General features: G+C 47.2%; 1 protein-coding gene across 1 annotated transcript in view; it reads right to left on the reverse strand.

The window, feature by feature from the left end:
- The window catches only part of LOC127578169 (A disintegrin and metalloproteinase with thrombospondin motifs 20-like), a 487,994-nt gene that overhangs the window by 355,469 nt on the left and 109,322 nt on the right, over window positions 1-23,203 (reverse strand). The window contains exon 5 of the mRNA XM_052029795.1: window positions 498-569. Coding sequence (XP_051885755.1) covers window positions 498-569 — 72 coding nt within the window. The remainder of the gene's footprint in view (window positions 1-497; window positions 570-23,203) is intronic.

Below are 23,203 nucleotides of genomic sequence, written 5' to 3' on the forward strand. Positions count from 1 at the left end.
ATGGGTTCAATGCTGAGACAGAGTTTCCCCAATGGAAAAGTCCAAAACTAGGGGGCAAAGTTTCAGAATAAGGGAGAGGCCATGAGCTTCTTCTCTCACATCCTCATGAACCTTTGGAATTCTCAATCCAGAGAGCTGTGGGCATGGACTCATGAGGCAGAGAGATGTTTAACCTACAAGGGAGTCAAGAGGTACATGGAGAGAGCAGGAGGCGGTTCTCAAAGTTAAAAAGTCAAAGTCGAGTTTATTGCCATATGCACAAGTACGTGTATGCACAGGTGCAAAGAAAAACTTACTTGCAGCAGCATCACAGGCACATAGCATCAGATACACGGCATTCCCAAGAAAAACATAAATTAAACATAAATTATGCACAATTTTCACAAGAAAGAACACAATTACAAGAAGAAAAAGTCCATTTCAATACAAAGTGATCGGAGTGGTTTATAGTGTTGCTAAACTGTCGTGACTGGGGTTGTGCAGGTTGGTTCAAGAACCACATGGTTGAAGGGAAGTAACTGTTCTTGAACCTGATTTTGTGGCACTTCAGGCTTTTGTTGAGGCCAAGGCTGGATCAACCATGGTTTTGTTGAATGGGGGAGCAGGCCTGAGGGGCAGAGTGGCCTCCTCTTGTTGCTATGTTCTCGCAATAGTGTTTCTGGCAAAGTTACTCTGAGGGGTGGGATTCCTGACCGATGATTTCAGTGGTGAAATAAATTGAGCGAAAAGCATCCATCACTTTAGCCTTAGTGCCACATTCTCAGAGCAACAAAGATGGGAAATTACCCCGGGATGACACTCCAAACAAAAGGGAAAAATGGAGAAAAAATGTTGAGGGTAAATCAAGCCAGCACAGTGGGCAGAGATGGGTTAGGGAGCATGGGAAGGCTGGATGGTCAGCAGCGTTAACCTCAGTTTACGGAGCCTCACAGGTAAGTCCAATGAGCTTAGAATGTGGATCAACGCATGGAATTATTATGTTATTGTAATCACAGAAAGGCACTTGAGGGAAGGGTAGGACTGGCAGCTTAATGTTCTGAGGTGTAGAAGTTTCAAGTATGACAAGGGGGGTGCAAAAGAAGAGGTGGGAGGTGCATTACTGATCAGGGAGAATGTAACAGCAGAACCTAGAGAGTGTATCCTGGAAGGATTGTCCAAAGAGCCCATATAGGTAGAATTTAGAAATAAGGCAGGGGCGATCACTTTACTGGGGTTCTATTTAATAATCAATAATCAGCAGGAATATTAGGAAGTATTGCAGAAAGCAGTAAAAAGTATTAAGGTAATTGTGGGGGGTGGGAGGTGATTTTAACTTACCTAATATAGACTGGGATTGCACTAGTGGGCTTGGATCGAGTGGAATTTGGTAAGTGCACCTGAGAAAGTTTTTTGAGACAATACGAAGTTAGTCCTACTACAGAAGGGGGAGTACTGGATATTATCTTCGGAAATCAGACTGGGCAGGTCATGGAAGTGTTGGTGGGGAAACACTCTGAGAACAGTTACAGAATACAGAATTCTGTAACTTTGAAGGCAATAATGGAATGGAATAAGATTGGTCCTCAAGTTAAGGCCTCGAATTGGGGGAAGACTGATTTCACTAGTGTAAGAGAGGACCTGGTGAAAGTAGATTGGGAGCAGATGCTTGCAGGTAAAATGGCAGCTGACATTAAAGTCTTTTAAAAGTGTATTTTTAAGAGTTCAGGACCAGCACATTCCAGGAAGGGTGAAAGGCAAAGATGGCAGATTTAGGGAACTTTGGATGACTATTTGGATAGACAGGGCCTGAGTTAGGGAACTTTGGATGACTATTTGGATAGACAGGGCCTGATTAGGGATAGTCAACATGGCTTTGTGCGTGGCAGGTCATGTCTAACCAATCTTACAGAGTTCTTCAAGGAGGTTACCAAGAAGGTCGATGAGGGAAAGGTGGTGGACGTTGTTGACATGGACTTTAGCAAGGCCTTTGACATGGGAGGCTGCCCCAGAAGGTTAAGTTGCTTGGCATTCAGGATGAAGTAGTCAATTTGATTAAACATTGGCTAGAGGGAGATGCCAGAGAGTGGTAGTAGATGGTTATCTCTCTGACTGGAAGCCTGTGACTAGTGGTGTGTCACAGGGATCAGCATTGTTTATCATCTATATTAACAAATTAGATGATAACGTAGTAAACTGGATCAGCAAATTTGCAGATGACATCAAGATTGGGGGCATAGTGGACAGCGAGGAAGGTTATCAAAGCTTGCAAAGTGATCTGGACCAGCTGGGAAAATGGGCTGAAAAATAGCAGATGAAATTTAATGCAGACAAGTGTGAGGTGATGCACTTTGGGAGGATAAACCAGGGTAGGATTTATACAGTGGACGGTAGGGCACTGAGGTGTGTGGTCGAACGAAGGGACCTGGGAATACAGATGCATAGTTCCTTGAAAGTGGCATCGCAGGTAGATAGGGTTGTAAAGAGAGCTTTTGGCATTTTGGCCTTCATTAATCAGGGCACTGAGTACAGGAGTTGGGATGTTATATTGAAGATGTACAAGACGTTGGTGAGGTCGATTTTGGAGTATTGTGTGCAGTTCTGGTCACCTACCTACAGGAAAGATATCAATGCTTGAAAGAGTGCAGAGAAAATTTAGAAGGATGTCACCAGGACTTGAGGACCTGAGTTATAGGGAAAGGTTGAATAGGTTAGGACTTTATTCCCTGGAGCGCAGGAGAATGAGGGGAGTCCTTATAGAGGTATACAAAATTATGAGGGGTATAGATAGGGTTAATGCATGGAGGCTTTTTCCTCTAAGGTTGGATGAGACTTGAACCAGGAGGACACCGGTTTAGGGTGAAAGGTGAAATATATAAGTGGAATCTGAGGGGAAACGTCTTCACTCAGAGGATGGTGCGAGTGTGGAACGAGCTGCCAGTGGAAGTGGTGAATGCAGGTTCAACTGTAACATTTAAGAGAAGTTTGGATAGGTACATGGATGGGAGGGGTTTGGAGGGATATGGTCCAGGTGCAGGTAGATGGGACTAGGCTGGTCGGCATGGACTGGATGGGCCAAAGAGCCTGTTTCTGAGCTGTAGTGCTTCATGTTATTGAAGGTTCGATCAGGAAAATAATGGAAAATGTAGCAGATATAGGCAACAGAGATCAAGGGATTGAGGAATAGTGAGCGTGTACATGGAAGGTAGAACAGTACAGCAAAACCCACAATGTCTGTGCCGAATGTGATGCCAAATTAAACTAATACCTTCTGCCTGCACATGGTCCCTATCCCTCTGTTCCCTGCACATTCATGTGTCTATCTGAAAGCCTCTTGAAAATTTAAGTTGGAGAAAATGTAAGAAAGAAGGGCAAAAAGGGGGCCAAGAAATATTCTTGGCAGGTAGAATTAAGGAGAATCCCAAGACATAGAATGTACTTCATGTCTATGTCTTGAAGTACATAGACAGGGAAGGAGTGGCTCCCCTTAGGGACCAAAGTAGTAATCTATGTGTGGAGCCAGGGGACGTGGGCGAGGGCCTAAATGGATACTTCTTGTCTGTATTCACAGATGTGGAAGGTACTGAGTTCAGGAAGGGGTATGTGGATAATCTGAAGCAGATCAGTGTTAAGTAGGTGGAGATATTAGATGTCATGGGATGCACTAGGGTTGATAAATCCCCAGGGCTGGATGACATCTATCCCAGGTTGCCATGGTAAGCAAGAGAGGAGATTGCTGGGACTCTAATGGAGATTTTTGCATCTTTGTTAACCAGAGGTGACGTACCAGAAGACTGGAGGAGAACAAATGTTGTTCCTTTATTTGAGAAGGGCAATCAGAAAAAGCCAGGTAACTACAGACTGGTGATCCTTAAGTAAACAGGAGGGAAATTATTGGAGAAAACTCTAAGGGACAGGATTTATGTACAGTTGGAAAGGCAGGGACTGATAGGGATAGTTAGCATGGCTTTGTGTGGGGGAAACCCTGTCTCACCAATTTGATTGAGCTCATTGAGGAAGTAACTAAGAAGATTGATGAAGACAGGGCAGTAGACATTGCTCTGTAGACTTTAGTAAGGCATTTGACAAGGTCCCACTCGTTAGGCTGGTCCAGAGGTTTAAGGCACATGGATCCCATGTGCTGTCTGAGTGGATCCAAAATTAATTTGGTGACAGGAGGCAGAGGGTAGAGGTGGAAGGATATTTCTCTGAATGGAAGTCTGTGACCAGTGGTGTCTCACAGGGATCAGGGCTGTGGACGTGAATAGAACCATAGAACCATAGAAAAATACAGCACAATACAGGCCCTTCGGCCCACCATGTTGTGCTGACCTTCTAACCACACCTAAGACTATCTAACCCCTTCCTCCCACATATCCCTCTATTTTAAATTCCTCCATATGCCTATCTAACAATCTCTTGAACTTGACCAACACATCAGCCTCCACCACCAACTCAGGCAGCGCATTCCATGCACCAACCACTCTCGGTGAAAAACCTCCCTCTGACATCTCCCTTGAACTTCCCACCCATGCCCTCTTGTATTGAGCATTGGTGCCCTGGGAAAGAGGCACTGGCTGTCCACTCTATCTATTCCTCTTAATATTTTGTAAACCTCTATCATGTCTCCTCTCATCGTCCTTCTCTACAATGAGTAAAGCCCTAGCTCCTTTAGTCTCTCATGTTGGGGGTATGAGTCAATGATGAGGATGTGAATGTTGGGGGTATGTTTGTGGATGACACGAAAGTTGGCGGTGTTGTGAATAGCGAGGAAGGTTGCCAAATCTACAGCAGGATGGAAAATTTGGCGGAGTGCTGGAAGATGGAATTAAATCCTGACAAATGTGAGGTGGTGCATTTTGAGAAGTCAAATGGAGGGAAGGCATATACAGAGGGACCTCGGGGTCCATGTCCATAGTTACCTGAGAGTGGCAACACAGGTGGGTAGGGTGGTGAAGAAGGCATTTGGCCTGCTTTCCTTCATAGGTCAGGGATGCCAACATAAGAGTTGGGAGGTTATGCTGCAACTTTACAAAACACTGGTTAGGCCGCACTTGGATTGTTGTGTGCAGTTCTGGTTGCCACACCGTAGGAAGGATGTGATTGCCTTGGAGAGTGCAGAGGAGATTCACCAGGATGTTGCCTGGATTGGAGGACTTCAGTGGGTGAGATTGGACAGGCTGTGCTTGTTTTCCCTGGAGCGAGGGATAAGCTGATGAAGGTACATAAACTTATGAGAAATATAGACAGGATTGATAGTCAGAATCTTTTTGCCTTGGTGGGGGAAAAGAGGGCACAGGTTTAAGGTGAGAGGGACAAGTTTTAAAGGGGATTTGAAGGTAAATTTTTTTACAGACAGAGTAGTTGATATCTGCAACACTACCTGACGAGGTGGTGGAATTGGCAGGAAATATCATCCAACTTGGAGAGAGCATGTATTTAATTTATTGGCAGTAGCCGAACATTTGACAATGATGGGAGGTGATGTTTGGAGCAAAACCATTTTGCTGCCCTGAGTTGAGGGGCAACAGTGCCATTGCTGGTGGAAGCACGGAATTACAAGTGAGGAGCAAACGGGGAAACTTCAAAGGGGCACGGGGACCACAACAGCCAACACATCCAGTTAACAACACGACAAGCATGCACACCCTGAATCGTAAGGTCATAGCGAAGGGCCTGTCCCTGTACTGTATTGTTCTGAGCTCTTTGTTGTGTGTCTTTGGGATGTGGGAGGAAACTGGAGTGTACCCAGGAGGAAACCCACATGGTCACAGGGAGAACGTGCAAACTCCACACAGACAGCTCTGGAGGTCAGGATTGAACCCAGGTTGCTGGAGCTGTGAGGCAGCAGCGCTACCAGCTGTGCCACTGTGCTGCCCCATAGACACAAAGCTGGCCTCTGCAATGTAACCATCTGACTATCTGACTATATACCTCTCACTGCCTTGGCAAAGCAGCCAGCATAATCAAAGACCCCACCCACTCGGGTCATTCTCTCTTCTCCCCTCTCCTATCAGGCAGAAGATACAGGGGCCTGAGAGCACATACCACCAGGCACAAGGACAGCTTCTATCCCACTGTGATAAGACTATTGAACGGTTCCCTGATACGATGAGATGGACTCTTGACCTCACAATCTACCTTGTTATGACTTTGCACCTTATTGTCTACTTGCAATGCACTTCCTTGTAGCTGTGACACTTTACTCTGTATTCTGTTATTGTTTTTACCCTGTACTACCTCAATGCACTGTGTAGTGAACTGATCTGTACAAACGGTATGCAAGACAAGTTTTTCACTGTACCTCAGTACAAGTAACAATCATAAACTAATACCAATACCAATCTGACTGTCATAAAAAAGCAGTTTAGTTTTACAAAGACGCAAGAGATTCTGCAGATGTTGGAAATCCGAAGCAACACATACAAAATGCTGGAGAAACTCAGCGGGTCAGGCAGCATCCATGGAGGGAAATGAACAGGAGAAGTTTCAGGCCGAGACCCTTCAACAGGACTGAGAATAGGACAGAAGCCGGCATAAAAAAGGTGGGGGGAGGGAGGGGTGGAGGGAGAGGGAGAAGGGGAGGGGAGGAGCATGAGCTGGCAGCTGATGGTGAGTCCAGGTGAGAGGGGGAAGGTAGGTGTGTGGGAGAGTGGGGGATGAAAGGGAATGATGTGAGAAGCTGAGAGGTGATCGGTGGAAAAGGCAAAGGAAGAAGGAATCTGGTACATTAGGTTTCTAATATTCTTGTGAAAACAAAATCCTCTCTTTGGAGTAAGGATGATTTCACAGACTGAGGAGATGAGTTAAATATGCAATAGGAGTTGGATGCTCCAGGAATATCCCATCCTCAGGAATGATGGAGCATATTGGTATTGCTATTGGATTATTATTGTCACTTGTACCGAGGTACAGTGAAAAACTTGTCTTGCATACTGATCGTACAGGTCAATTCATTACACAGTGCAGATACATTGAGTTATTACAGAGTGCATTGAGGTAGTACAGGTAAAAACAATAACAGTACAGAACAAGGTGTCACAGCTTCAGGGAAGTGCAGTGCAGGTAGACAATAAGGTGCAAGGTCACAACAGGGTAGATCGTGAGGTCAAGAGTCCATCTCATTGTGTAAGGGAACCGTTCAATAATCTTATCACTGTGGGATAGAAGTTGTCCTTGAGCCTGGTGGTACATGCCCTCAGGCTCCCATATTTTCTGCTTGATGAGAGAGGGGAGAAGAGAGAATGACACTAAAAGTGCCAAGAGCTTGATGCTTCTGCCTCTCCTCTGGAGGGACCAACTGTTGCAGCTCCTGTCTTCAGCAGTTGGACTCAATGTGATATCAAGAAGCAGCTGGGAATGCTGATTACAGAAGAGGTACAAAGTGCTGGAGATGTGTGCTCCAGAACAAACTGCTTCTCCAAACAAAGTGTTCCAGGACAGCTGCAGACTCTGGCACTTACCCAACAACGCAGAACATTGCCCGGGTGCATTAGAAATGGAACGAATTAAATGGGAAGAATTCTTCCAGCAGCAGTGCCTGTACTTGCCCGAGGCCATTCATTCCAGTCACAGGACATGGCTGTAGGATTTTCTTAGGGCAGTATCCCAGGTTGATGTCTTCAGCAGTGACCTTCCTTCAGTCCTGTCAGAAGTGGGGATGTTTTGATGCTGATGGCATTCAGTTCCTCACTTACAGAAGCCTGAACTCAGCAGGGTCTAAACAACATTGAAAGTGGCTATACAGGCAGTCAGGGTGGTTAAGAAGGCTTATGGAATGTTTGCTTTCATTAATCGGGGTGTTGAGTACAGAGTCAAAAAGTTATGATGCATCTCTATAGAACTCTGGTTAGGCCACATTTGGAGTATCGCATGCAATTCTGGTCACCTCACTATAGGAAGGATGTCGAGGCTTTAGAGAGGGTGCAGAGGAGGTTTACTAGGATGCTGCCTGGATTAGAGGGCATGTGCTATCAGGAGAGGCTGGACAAACTTGGGCTCTTTTCTCTGGAGCGGTGGAGGCTGAGGGGTGATCTGTTGGAAGTGGATAAAATTATGAGGGGCATGGATAGGGTGGACAAGCAATATCTTTTTCCCATTATTGAGCGATCCAATACCAGAGCATATGCACTTAAGGTGAGAGGGGGTAGGTTCAGAACAGACATGAGGGGTAAGTTTTTTTACTCAGTGGTGGATGCCTGGAATGCGTTGCCCGATAGGGTGGTGGAGGCAAATTCATTGGGGCTTTTAAGAGGGGCTTGGATGGGCACATGAAGGAGAGGAAAATGGAGGAATATGGGCATTTTGTAGGTAGGAGGGATTAGATATGTTGGCACAACATTGTGGGACAAAGGGCCTGTTCTGTGCTGTACTGTTCTATGTTCTATGTAACATTCAGGAACTACATACCAAAAAAATGCTGGAGGAACTCAGCTGGTCAGGCAGCATCCACAGAGGGATATAAACAGTCAACGTTTTGGGCCGAGACCCTTCATCAGGACTGGAAAGGAAGAGGGCAGAAGCCAGAATAAGAAGATGGGGGGAGGGGGAGCAGCACGTAGGCTGATAACTGTCAAGAAGTATTCATGTTACAGAGTTATAAGGTAATAACCGTCTCCAGTTTGAGTCTCGCTGTTTACTTTCAACAATTAAAGGTCTTGCTGTCAAAACCTTGGGGGTTTCCTTTGGGCAGATATTTGACCAGAACTACCCCATAACCATGAGCATAGGTGAGAGGCTGGGTATTTCACTCTTCGCACCCTAACACTTCCCACCATCTACAGAGCACAAATTAGGAGAATGATCGAATGCTCTCCAAAGGGTTTTATAGTGTTGTAGAGGCAGAGGGGAGGGAGATAGATACGATAACTTTATTAGTCACATGTGCATCGAAACACACAATGAAATACATCTTTTGCATAGAGTGTTCTGGGATGCAGCCTGCAAGTGTCGCCACGCTTCCGGCGCCAACATAGCATGTATGTCTTTGGAATGTGGGAGGAAACCAGAGCACCCGGAGGAAACCCACGCAGACACGGGGAGAACGTACAAACTCCTTACAGACAGCGGCTGGAATTGAACCTGGGTTGCTGGCGCTATAATAGCGTTATGCTAACCGCTACACTACCGTGCCTGTCCCTTGGAGATGGGTAAGGAGGAGAAAAGGGGATAGAAGGTGATCTGCTCTCCCCTCCACTCCCACACCTGCCTATCACTGTCTCTTACCTGCATCTACCTATCACCACCTTGTGCTCACCACACCTCCCCTCTTTTATTACTGGTCTGCTTTTCCCTCCTATATATTGGGCTTCCCCCTTTCCCTATCTTCAGTCCTGAAGAAGGGTCCTGACCCGAAACATTGACCGCCTGCTTTTCTCCACAGATGCTGCCTGGCCCGCTGAGTTCCTCCAGCATCAGTGTGTTTTTCATCTCAATTTTAGTATCTGCAGTCCTTTGTTTCTCTAGAAAATAGAATTTTCAAACAGGAACTTAAATTGGACTGGCATCAATAAAATGGAATTAGCTTATGACCGTTCTGATGGCTTTAAACTAATGCAATTTTCTTGCAGAATGCTGAGGGGAGACCTGATAGAGGTTTTTAAATTATGAGAACTGTAGATAGTCAGAATCTGTTTCCCAGGGCAGAAATGTTAAACACCAGAGGACATGCTTTTAAGGTTAGAGGGGGGAGTTTAAAGGTGATGTGAGGGGCAAGTTTTTTTCTGCAGAGAGTGGTAGGTGCCTGGAGTGGGTTACCAGGGTATTAGTGGAAGCAGACAGTTTGGTGGAAGCAGGCTTTTAGATAGACACAAATATGAAGGGAATGGAGGGATATGGATGATATACAGGAGGAGGACATTTACTATAAATCAACATCAAGATCGGCACAACATTGTGGGCCGAATGGCCTGTCCAGTGCTGTACTGTTCTATGTTCTTGGCCCCAATTTCATCTGAGCCAAAGTGTAGCTACTTCTGCGATCAGCATCAGCAATTCTCTCACTTTCACACAGATTATTCTCATTGCAAATGCAAAACCAAGCCAGTTAAAACTCAAAGTTAATAACACATATGCAAGCTCTCAATGCAAGTCTGTAGCTTGAACACCCTCTCCTCAGCTGTCACCAAAAGACTGTTATTAGGCTTAGAACAGATTATTAAAAGATCTCCCATTTAAAAAAAATGCTGAGCTGCAAATCCCCTTCACAGTCCAGTTAACGTATGTTATGTACAAAGAATATCAGGCATTCACACCTTCAATTTGTGGAGCTTAAAAGTGAAGTAAAGGGATGGCTTGGAATGCTTGATTCAATACACAAATCGCATATCGAACGCAGAACAGCAGATCACATAAACGTGATTTCTTGTCAGAAAAATCTTAATGGGAAAGAATTTAAAGGTCACTCTTGCAACCTGATGCTGAAACAGTCAAGAGATAAAGAGAACAGTAAAAAGGAAAGATATTTCCTTTTAAGACATCACTGTGGTTTCCACCGTATGAATAATAAACTTCCATGCTATCTTAGTGGAAGATGTATAAACAGTTCTATCTATACACCCAGAAAGAATTCACACAAATGTACTTATCATCTCTTCGCATGTACCCAATGTGTAAATTTAAAGAATATCCAAAGATGTTTTAATTTGTTTTAATTGGGGCTTTTAAGAGAGACTTCGGTGGGCAAATGAATGAGAGGAAAATGGGGGGATATGGGCATTCTGTAGAGAGGAGGAATTAGCTATGTCGACACACATTATGGGCGAAGGGCCTGTTCTGTGCTGTACTGTTCTATGTTGTTCTATGTTTGTATAAATCTAGGGCAGGCACGGTATTGTAGTGGTTAGTGTAATGCTATTACAGCACCAGCAACCTGGGTTCAATTCCGCTGCTGTCTGTACGGAGTTTGTACGTTTTCCCGTGTCTACATAGGTTTCCTCCAGGTGCTCCAGTTTCCTCCCCACATTCCAAAGATGTACAAACATGCTACGCTGGCGCCGGAAGTGTGGCGACACTTGCGGGCTGCCCCCAGAATACGCTACGCAAAAGATGCATTTCACTGGTGTTTCGATGTATACGTGATAAATAATTAATTATCTTATCTTATCCTAAGTATACTATTTTGGGAATTTCAGCAGCGAAGCACTCGGTAAGTAATGCCAGCTCTCTCTTATCCCCTCAACCTTCTTCAGCGAAGTTCGGAGATTCAAGGCTTTTCACGATCAGATTCCTCTCAGTCACTATGACCTCACTGCTGCTCTTACCTGCCAGATAATACTTCATCCCAAAAAATCCCGCTCTTTCTCAGGCTCGTATTCACACTTTCAGTACGCAGACAGCAAGTTCTGGAGGGTTAAGCAGCATCATATGATCACATGCACCTGGTCTCAGAGTCCCACCTAGTGATAACACCGTGGGAACTCCACTTGTATTGAAGGAGGTCCGCATTCAGATGGGGTCTATTTGGACCAATGGTTTATAGCACTACTTTCTCAGAGCAGTGCATGTGTGGTCCTCGACATGTGAGGGCAGCGAGCATTGCTTCCACTTGGCTTGCCATTATAAACCACTTAGTGCCGCAATTTCACATCTTGTGCCCCGCCCAATACAAAAATGTGCTTCTATCTCTATCAATCTAAAATTATCCGTGGTTTTAAAAGAGGGAAATGAAATGTCTCCAGGATGGCAATACTCCATTAACGGAAAGCAAAGGCTATTTTTGGATTCCTATTCATGTTTTATGAACTACCAATTGAAAGTAATTTGAGTAAACAACGCATTTATTTATATCCTAAATCCAGCATGAGGGAATTACACTAAGCTCCCAGCTTCAAAGCTGCTTATTATCATTCTCTACAGTTTAGGCTGCAGTAAACTGTACTCAGAATACACTGAAAAATGGTCGTACTGGGAATAGAGTTGCACTGTCCACTCATCCCTGGGGTACAGGAGTCCTCAGACTCAAATAAGTCATATTAAGGAGACATGCTGGGCAGAGCAGAGATGTATCCGGAGACAAGTGGATGGTATGCAAACAACCCTTTGCTCTGCCAGTATATTTTTGCCCACATGGCATATTAGCAGAATTGCTCATTAATCCCCATTACCCAAAGGTGGGAAGAAAATACTGGTGACTGAAATTAGATGATGACATGAATGAAAATCTGGACACATTCCAGCACAAACCAAGGACGGGCACCCATGGGGCAGGGAAGAGCAGGACGTGAATGGTCCTCACACACTAGCCACAGACCGGCTTGGCACATTGTCAGTATTTATACACTGGGAGCAGTTTATAACTTTGGTTCTGCAAAGGTGAAGCATTATCAACAAAGACCCAGGTCAACAGTGCACTGTTCCACTGGCCCAGGGCAGATTCAGTGTAAGAGGCAGCTCTTACAGCTTCTGCAGGTAATGAGCCTCTCTGATACACGACTTCCCCACCACCTTGCACCACTCCCTTTGACCTAGCACCCACTTGTGACTGAATGAACATTTTTCTGCCATCCTTTTACATTAAGGGCATCAATTAAATGCATGTTAGGATGGCCTGAACAAATAAGATAGATTTGTGGTGGTTGAATGTGAACCAATATGTCTTTGCCTGCAGTGTGAGGAACAGTGATTGATGGAATGGTGCCTCCCAAGGGCAAAGTGAAATATCAGGGCTGAGTACAGCAAAGGTGACTCCTGGGAGAGGAGCAACACGGGCACAGATGCACAGAGTTTCTGATACCTGTTCATACACTGGTACAATCAGAATTATGGATGCAGTGTGAAAAGGAAAAAAAATAAGGTAAGTCACTGAGAAACAGACACAGCAAGCACAGTAGTGTAGCGGCTAGCATAACGCTTTACAGCACCAGCGACCCGGATTCAAATGTTAGGGTTAGGATTATACGTTCTCCCTGTGTTTGTGTGGGTTTCCTCCGGGTGCTCTGGTTTCCTCCCGCATTCCAAAGATGTACCGGTTAGGAAGTTGTGGGCGTGCTATGTTGGCGCCGGAAGCGTTGCGACACTTGTGGGCTGCCCCCAGAACACTATGCAAAAGGATGTGTTTCGATGTACATGTGACTAATAAAGATAACTTATTTTATCTTATAAACTACTGTAAGTTTTAGCTTTACCTTCACCCCAGTCTCAATCACTAAGTTAGAAAACCAAGTGCTGCCCACTTAATTCATTTTGTATCAAACTTCCAGTTAATCTAAACATTTGTGTCATGCTATTTCCCTTCTCCCATCCACCATTTATATCACTTAAGATAAACGGAAGCATCCTGTCCATTTACTGATTGGAAATGTGATACTTCACTCAAATTTAGACCACAAATATTATCAGCATCTATTCTGGCACACATATCTACAAAGGGGCAATAAAGTGGAAAGACAGCAGCAAAATCCTACTGAAGGAGTGGAAGTACTTGAAAAAAAATACTGCCCCACTGCTTCATTCAGTGGCTCAAAGCCATGTGAACAGAGTACAGACAACAAACATACTGCAACTGACTGAAGGCACAAGGAGTGGAGTATGCTAGCTGAAAGGTTCAAGAGACCAGATGAAAGGCTGACCACCGCATTGCAATGGTGCACGAGCAGCTAAAACAAACCAAATACTTACTGAGAGCAAGGGAAGTAAACAGAAAGCTGTGCTGACAGATATTCTACATTTCCCTGATGCACACTTGCTAAATGAGTGTCATTTAATTGGGCACTTAAACTCCTTTTAGCCTCCCTGAGAGAGAAAAAAATTACTCACTTCACATGAGAATGGAGCTAAGTAAGTTCAATCCCATGCATGGTATGGTGGTGGAGAGGTGTCACGGGGAGATGGTGTGGTCAACCCAGTCAAAGGCTACAGAAGGATATCAGGATAATGATGCCTTTTGTCACAGTCACATTTCAGAACTCATGTTTTAAGATCCTCTAACTAGATCATCTCTGATCGGGGCGGGCATGGGAGTGTAGCGGTTTGCGTAACACTATTACAGTACCAGCGACCCAGGTTCAATTCCCACCGCTGTCTATAAGGAGTTTGTACGTTCTCCCCGTGTCTGTGTGGGTTTCCTCTGGGTGCTCTGGTTTCCTCCCACATTCCAAAAGACGTACGGGTTAGGAAGTTGTGGGCATGCTATGTTGGCGCCGGAAGCATGGCGACACTTGCGGGCTGCCCCCAGAACACTCTACGCAAAAGGTGCATTTCACTGTGTTTCGATGTACTTGTGACTAATACACAAATCTTATCTTGTCTTACCTTATCTTATAAAGATGTATATTAACTAAACTGATCCCTGAGGGCACAACTGTGCCACAGACAGCAGTGCTGCTGCCTCATAACTCCAGAGATCCTGGTTTGATCCAAACTTCAGGTGCTGTCTGTGTGGAGTTTGCACGGTCTCCTGTGACTGCGTGGGTTTCCTCCAGGTGCTCTGGTTTCCTCCCACATCACAAAGAGGTGTAGGTTGGTTGGCTAATTGCATCCAGTCTGGGGGGAGTTGATGGGAATGTGGGGAGAGTAAAAATGGTACTAATGCAAGATGAGTGTAAATGGGGTGTTCCATAGTTAGTGCACACTCTGAAACTGAAGTCCCTGGTTCCATGTGTATGATTATTATTCTTTATGCAGAAGTTGAAGGGAAATGCTATTTTAAAATCTATAAAAATCACAGTCTTTTAGACATAATTGTAATTTTGTCACCATTCTGGAGAAAAACTTACTTCAAGGAGTTTCAGGCAATTATGCTAAACTCCCAATGAGTCGATGAAATTCAAAACAGGAGGTTTTCGTCTCCAAATAAAAATTGCACCACAGAAATAATGATCTTTGAATCTGAGCAAATTGGCATGTGCTCAGTAAGATCAGGGAGTTGAGAGACTGGTGTGGGAGAAACAGGTTTCAGTTCAGTGGGCACTGATGCCAGTACTGTACCTTGTCTGTCCAGGTGAAGCAGCAGTTCACCCGCACCTAGAACATGGAACATAGAACGGTACAGCACAGAACAGGCCCATCGGCCCACAATGTTGTGCCGACATAGCTATTCCCTCCTACCTACAGAATACCCAAATACCTTTATTTTCCTCTCATTCATATGCCCATCCAAGCCCCTCTTAAAAGCCCCCAGTGAACTTGCCTCCACCACCCTATCAGGCAACGTATTCCAGGCATCCACCACTCTCTCACCACTCTCTCTCACTTCTTCCAGCCTAGTGTAGCACATCCGGTCTTCACAACGTGGCCTTCTCTACATTGGAGAAAACAAACATCTGTTTTGCAGGGCACCTGCGTTCAGTCCGCGGGGGTGACCCTGGGTTTCCTGTTCCCTGCCGTTTTAATTGTCCACCCCACTCCCACTCTGAGTTTTCCATCTGTGACCTCCTGCACAGTGACAAGCTGAATGCATGCTTGAGGGAACAGCACCTCACCCTCCGTCTGGGCCTGGCCTGCAGGACTCAGTATCCAACTATACAACTTCAGATAACTCACTTTCTCTGGTGGTAACAGAAACGGATTGTTTCTGCTGCAGGTCATCCATCTGTGATATTGGCTTAGATTTTCCCTCTCTAATACACTCTGACCTGCTACGTATACATTACACATTACTACGTTACACATAACACATGTATCTAATATAACACATTGGCTGATGTGACCTGGCTCTACCCTATCACAGATGTTCCCTCTGTCCTACCCACCCCTTCCCCTCAACGTTCCCTGTAACAAATTTTGTTTTTCTCTCTTTCCCAGTTCCAAGAAAGGGTCTTTGACCTGAAACACTTAACTCTAGTTTTCTTTCTCCACACTTGCTGCCTGACCTGGTGTTTCCATTATATTCTGCTTTTATTTCAGATTTCCAGCCTGTGGTTTTCATTTGATTTTCATTTATGCTAGAATCTATTCACGTGGTAAGTGGTCAAAGGACATTTAGCAAATACCGAGAGGAGTCGGTGTGTTGTTGCCAGCAGAATACGAAGGGCAAACCAGCAGACTTGTCAAGAGAGCTTTGACAAAGAACGTCTTCTTTCTCGGGGGTCCCTCAGGATCGAGGATGACTTCCTTCCACTCTGCTAAGAATGGCTCCCTTCCCCTGCCTTAATGACCTGCCTATCTCCTCTCCTCCCCCTCCTCTATTCCTTTATTCCATGGTCCACTGCCCACTCCTACCGGATTCCTCCTTCTTCAGCCCTTGGCCTCTTCTACCTATCACCTCTCAGCTTATTACATATTCTCCCCCTCCCCCACTCACCTACCTTCCCCCCCTCACCTGGACTCACCTCTCCCCTGCCTGTATGTGCTCCTCCCCCTCCTCCCACCTTCTTATTCTGGCTTCTGCCCTCTTCTTTTCCAGTCCTCTCGGCCCGAAACCTCGACTGTTTATTTCCCTCCATGGATGCTGTCTGACCTGCTGAGTTCCTCCAGCACTTTTTGTGTGTTGCTCCACTCTGCTAATGTGGTCAATCTGAAAACCACAGACTCTTCCACAGATGGGCAGGCATGGGGTCGTACAGCACAGAAACATGTCTGTGCTGACCTTTTTGCCCATCTACACTCATCCCATTTGCCCGCATTAGGACCCTATCCATCTCTGCCTTGCCTTAAGGTGTCTGTCTAACACCTCTTAAACATGTGATTCCATCGTCTCCTCTAGCAGCACATTCCAGATATCAACCACTCTCTGTGTAAAAAACTCTCCCCTTATATCCCTTTAAAACTCCTTCCTCTCACCTTAAACCTATGCCCTCTTGTTTCTGATACCCCAACAATGGGAAAAAGATTTGACTACCTACCTATCTATGCCTCTCGTAACTTGAGATACCTCTATCAGCTCACCCCCTCAGCCTCCTTCACTGCAAGGAAATCAAGCCCAGCCTATCCAATCTCTCCCCATAACTAAAGTCCTCCAGTCCAGGCAACACCCTGGTGAATCTCCCCTGCACCCTCTCCAGCGCAATCACATCCTTCCTATATTGTGGCGACCAGAACTACACACAATATTCCAAATGTGGACTGAATGTTAAGTATTCATTTTGGATGTGGCCCACATACCCTGGCTCAACACATAGACTAGCCTTTTGAGTCACAGAGTCACGAAGAGAAACAACACGGAAAATGGCCCTTTGACCTCTTAAGTCTGCATCCAACTGCACCCACCCAACCACTCCAACTCTATGTTAATCTCATCTTTTTTAGTCTCCACACATTCTCATGAACTCCCCGATATTCTACCCCTCACATACACACTATGAAGAATTTACAGCAAGCAATGAAACCACAAACCTGTACGTCTTTGGAATGGCGGAGGGAGACCAGAGAACCCAGGGGAAACCCACGTGTTCACAGGGAGAACATGCAAACTCTGCTTGGCAACACCCGGGGCCAGGATTGAACCTGGGTCTCTGGCGCTGTGAGGCGGCGGCTCTACTAGCTGCACCACTGTGCTGCCCCCAACGGCACCCACCCTCTCCCCAGTCCCCTTCTTGCTCCTAATATAGAATGACTTGTGATTCTCCTTAAATCTTACTTGCCAAGGATATTTCATGATCTGTTTTTGCCCTTCCAAGTTCTTGCTGAAGTAATCTCCTCAAGTGATTGCTTTTACCTACACCTATTCCCCGATCAAACCTTCAATAATGGTACCTGAGAGATAGCCATGTGGTTGGTTGTTTGTGAGGTGGTGGACTGCTTCTGGCACTTATACCGGACTTCTGTGTGCTCCCGATGCATGGACTCAAGGTTCTCAATTCCATCCTGAATGCTCCGTCTTCACTTGGAGTGGTCATGGAGCAGACATTCCGGGAGACAGTGGGGATGTTGCATTTCTTCAAGCAAGCTTTGAGCAAATCATCAAAGCTTTCCTCCGGTATGTCTGGTAACTTACTCCCAGGACTGAGTTCGGAATGGAGTGTCCATTTTAGGTATCTGGTGTTGGACTTGTGAAGGATGTGGGCTGGTCAACACAGCAGAATGCAAGTAGGCCTCACAACTGGGAAGACAGGTCAGAGGAAAGGACATTCACGTCGATTTGCACCTCCTCCCAATGCAGAGACATCATTGGCAGTGGGATTGGAGATGGGAAATGGTGTGGTTCCCCCCACCCAACACTGAACCTCTCCAGTCCTCTCTGCCACCCACACTGAACTTCTCCAGTCCCCCTCCCCGCCCACAGTGAAACACCCCTGTACACGATCCCCCCACACTGAACCTCCTGTCCCCCTCCCCACACTGAACCTCCCATCTCCACCCATACTGCTCCTCCCGTCCTCCCTCCCCCCACACTGAATCTCATGTCCCCCTCCACCCACACTGAACCTCCCGTTCCCCTCCCCACACTGACCTCCCGTCCCCACCCACACTGCTCCTCCCATCCTCCCTCCCCCCACACTGAATCTCATGTTCCTCTCCACCCACAATGAACCTCCCGTTCCCCTCCCACACTGAACCTCCCGTCCCCACCCACACTGCTCCTCCCATCCTCCCTCCCCCCACACTGAATCTCATGTCCCCCTCCCCACACTGAACCTTGTCCCCCTTGTCCCCTACACTGAAACTCCCGTACCCCTCCCCCCCAGACTGAACATCTGGACCCCCTCCCCCCCAACATTGTTCCTCCTGTCACCCCTCCCCCTACACTGAAACTCCCATCCCCCCCTCCCACCCCCACACTGAACCTCCTGTCCCCCCTCCCCCCATACACTGAACCTCCCGTCCCCATTCCCCCCACACCGAACTCCCATCCCCCTCCGCCCCACACTGAACCTGTCCCCCTCCCCCACACTGAACCTCCAGCCACCCTCCCACACTGAACCTCCCATCCCCCCTCCCCCCACACTGAACCTCGTGTCCCCTCTCCCCTACACTGAATCTTGTCCCCATCCCCCCATACTGAACTACCTGCCCCCCCTCCCCCAACACAAACTCCCGTCCCTCCTCCCCCCCGCACTGAACCTCCCGTCCCCCTCCCCCACACTGAACCTCCGGTCCCCCACTCCCCCAACATTGAACCTCCCATTCCCCCTCCCCCCACACTGAACCTCCTGCACCCCTCTCCGCACACTGAACCTCCCGCCCCCCCACACTGAACATCCCGCCCCCCCCACTCTAAACCTCCTGTCCCCCCCTCCCCCATACTGAACCTCCCATCCCCCTCCCCCCCACACTGAACCTCCCGTCCCCCTCCCCCAACACTGAACCTCCTGTCCCTCCTCCCACACACTGACCCTCCCGTCCCTCCTCCCCCCCAACACTGAACCTCCCACCCCCCTCCCCACACACTGAATCTCCCGTTCCCCCTCCCCCCACACTGAACCTTCCGCCCCCTGCCCCCACACTGAACCTCCTGTCCCCCCTCCGCCCCACACTGAACCACCTTCCCCCCTCCCCTACACTGAATCCTGTCCCCATCCCCCCATACTGAACCACCTGTCCCCTCTCCCCCCACACTGAAACTCCTGTCCCCCCTCCCCCCACACTGAACCTCCCATCCCCCAACCCCCCCCCAACTGAACCTCCCGCCCCCCTCCCCCAACACTGAACCTCCTGTCCCTCCTCCCCCCACACTGACCCTCCCGTCCCTCCTCCCCCCCAACGCTGAACCTCCCGCCCCCCTCCCCCCACACTGAATCTCCCATCCCCCTCCGCCCCACACTGAACCACCTGTACCCCCCTACACTGAACCTCCCATCCCCCCTCTGCCCATACTGAACCTCCCATCCCCCATCCCCCCAACGCTGAACCTCCCATCCCCCATCCCCCACACTGAACCTCCCATCCCCCCCAAGACTGAACCCCCATCCCCCATCCCCCACACTGAACCTCCCATCCCCCCCTGACTGAACCTCCCATCCCCCTCCTCCCACATTGAACCTCGTGTCCCCCCTCCCCTATACTGAATCCTGTCCCCATCCCCCCATACTGAACCACCTGCCCCCCTCCCCCCACACTGAAACTCCCGTCCCCCTTCCCCCCACACTGAACCTCCTGTCCCCCCTCCCCCCACACTGAACCTCTCCAGTCATCCCCCACATTGAACCTCCCATTGCCCCTCCCCTACACTGAACCTCTCCCCGTCCCCCTCACTGAACCTTTCCCCTCTCCCCCCCCCACACTAAAACTCCCATCGCGCCCCCCCCCATACTAAATCTCCCGTCCCCAGCTTCGCCCGCCTAACACTCCCCCACACTGAACCACGTCAGCTGGGTGTATGGCTGGAGCCAAGGGCCACTCACGATGCCCAACAGGTTGGGTGTAAGAATAAACCTGTTGGGCACCAATTGAACACCATTTCCCTCCGAATCAGACTTCTGCAGTAGGTCCATGGGTGGTCCCAGATATACGTGGGAACCCAATTGCCTCAGCTTTCTCTGTATGTCCTTTTGTATTTGGCCAACGACTTCAGAATGTCACATTGTCATTCCAAAATTGAACCGATAAAGTGTCACAGCTGCCGGGAAGTGCAGGAGAGATAAGTACGAGAGGATATGGCTTTAGGGTGAAAGGGGAAAGGTTTAGGGGGAACATAAGGGGGAACTTCTTCACTCAGAGAGTGGTGGGAGTGTGGAATGAGCTGCCATCTGACATGGTAAATGCGGGCTCACTCTCAAGTTTTAAGAATAAATTGGATAGATAGATGGATGGGAGAGGTCTGGAGGGTTATGGACTGGGTGCAGGTAAATGAGACTAGCAGAATAAAGTTTCAGCATAGACTAGAAGGGCTGAATGGCCTGTTTTCTATGCTGTAGTGTTCTATGGTTCTATGGTTCCAGAGAAAGGGATGAGGTCCTGCGGAGTAAATATAGGGAGCTAGGGAAGAAGCAGGACCTCCGGGTTAGTAATCTCTGCACTACTGCCAGTGCCACATGCTAGTGAGGGTAGGAGGAATAGGAATAGGAGGAAAATGCAAATAATTTTCTTCCATAAGAATAGGAGGAAAATGCAAATAAATGTGTGACTGAAAAATTGGTGTATTGGGCAAGGGTTCCAATTTTTGGACCATTGGGATCTCTTCTGGGACAGAGATGACCTGTACAAAAGAAATGGGTTGCATCTAAACTGGAGAGGCCAATGTACCAGCGGGCAGATTTGTTCATGCTACTAGGGAGGGTTTAAACTAGATTGACAGGTGGGTGGGATCCTTAGCAGCAGGGAGGCAAATGCAGAGGGTTGTAGACTCAGCCAGCTCCATCACGGGCACAACCCTCCCCACCATCGAGGACATCTTCAAGAGGCGGTACCTTGAAGGCAGCATCCATCATTAAGGACCCACACCATCCGGGACATGCCCTCTTCACGTTACTACCATCAGGGAGGAGGTACAGGAGCCTGAAGACCCACACTCAACAATTCAGGAACAGCTTCTTCCCCTCCGCCATCAGATTTCTGAAAGGTCCATAACCCCATGAACACTACCTCGTTATTCTTTTTTTGCATTATTTATTTATTTTTGTAATTTATAGTAATTTCTGTACTTGCCACTGTACTGCTGCCGCAAAAAAGCAAATTTCACATCATATGTCAGTGATGATAAATCCGATTCTGATTCTCATGTAGAAGTGAATGACAGCAAGATGAACAGACAAGATAGGCAGGAGTGGCAGGGAAGGGGAAAGTCTATTGGTTTAAATTGCATTTATTTCAATGCAAGAGGTCTGACAGGTAGGGCAGATGAATGAAGGGCTGGATAGGCATGTTGGTCTGGGATATTATAGTCATGACAGAAACATGGGTAAGAGAGGGACAGGACTGGCAGCTCAATGTTCTGGGATACTGGTGCATTTGGCAGGATAGATGTGGAGGAAACAGAGAATTAGAGGCCCATGACCAGTGGTGTGCCTCAGGGATTGGAGCTGGGCCCATTGTTGATTGTCATCTCTATCAATGACTTGGATAAGAATGTACAAGGCTTGGTTGGTAAGTTTGCAGATAACACTAAAATAGGTGATATCATTGACTGTGAAGAAGTCAAGAATCAAACTGACAGGAGGATCTTGATCAGCTGGGTAAGTGAGCTGAGGACTGGCAAATGGAGTTTAGTTTGGATTGGTGTGCAGTGTTGCATTTGGAAAGTCAAATCAAGGTAGGATTTTCACAGTATATGGTAGGGCCCCAGGGACTGTGGTAGAAGAGAGGAACCTTGTTCAGGTACATAGTTCCCTGAAAGTGGAGTCACAGGTAGACAGCGTGGTGAAGATGGCTTTTGGCCTTTATCAGTCAGGGCATTGAGTATAGAAGTTGGGATGTTATGTTGCAGTTGTACAAGACGTTGGTGAGACTACATTTGGAACATTGTGTTCAGTTTTGGTCACCCTGCTATAGGAAAGATGTCATTAAGCTGGAAAGAGTGCAGAGGACTCCAGGAGAAAACCAGGCCGGCATGGACTAGATGGGCCGAAGGGCCTGCTTCTGTGCTGTACTGCTCTATGACTCTGTGAAGAGATTTATGAGGATGTTGCCGGGACTCGAGGGACTGAGTTATGGAGAGAGGTTGAGCAGGTTGGGATCTTTTTCATTGGAGCGTAGGAGAATGAGGGGAAACCTTATAGAGGTGTATAAAATCATGTTGGTGAGGCCGCAATTGGAGTATTGTGTTCGGTTTTCATCACCCAGCTACAGGAAAGATGTTATTAAACAGGGAGATGTACAAAAAAGATACAAAAGGATGTTGCCAGGACTCAAGACATTGAGTTCCAGGAAGAGGCTGGACAGGTTAGAATTTCTTTCCTTGGAGTGCAGGAGAATGAGGGGTGATCTCATAGAGGTTTATAAAATTATGAGGGGCATTAATAGGGTGAATTCACACAAGTCTTTTTCCCAGGATTGGGGAATAAAGAACTAGAGGGCATAGGTTTAAAGTGAGAGGGGAAATATTTAATAGGACTTGAGGAGCAACTGTTTTTTTCACACAGAGCGTGGTATGTGTGTGGAATGAGCTGCCAGAAGAAGTGGTTGAGGCAGGTACAATAACAACTTTTAAAAGACAGTTGGACAGGTTCATGGATAGGAAAGGTTTAGAGGGATAGGGGCCAAATGCAGGCAAATAGGACTGGCTTGGATGGGGCATCTTGGTCAGTATGGTTCAGTTGGGCCAAAGGGCCTGTTTCTGTGCTGTGTGACTCTATGACCTCATTGACTCTATGACTCTGTGACTACATAATAACACAGACAAAACAAATTAAAGAACACTGCAAAATGAGATCTGCTCCGGAGAACTTCCTACTTGAAGAAAAGGTTATGCTGA

This window comes from Pristis pectinata, chromosome 15 (genome assembly GCF_009764475.1).
Source record: "Pristis pectinata isolate sPriPec2 chromosome 15, sPriPec2.1.pri, whole genome shotgun sequence".
Classification (NCBI taxonomy): Eukaryota; Metazoa; Chordata; class Chondrichthyes; order Rhinopristiformes; family Pristidae; genus Pristis; species Pristis pectinata.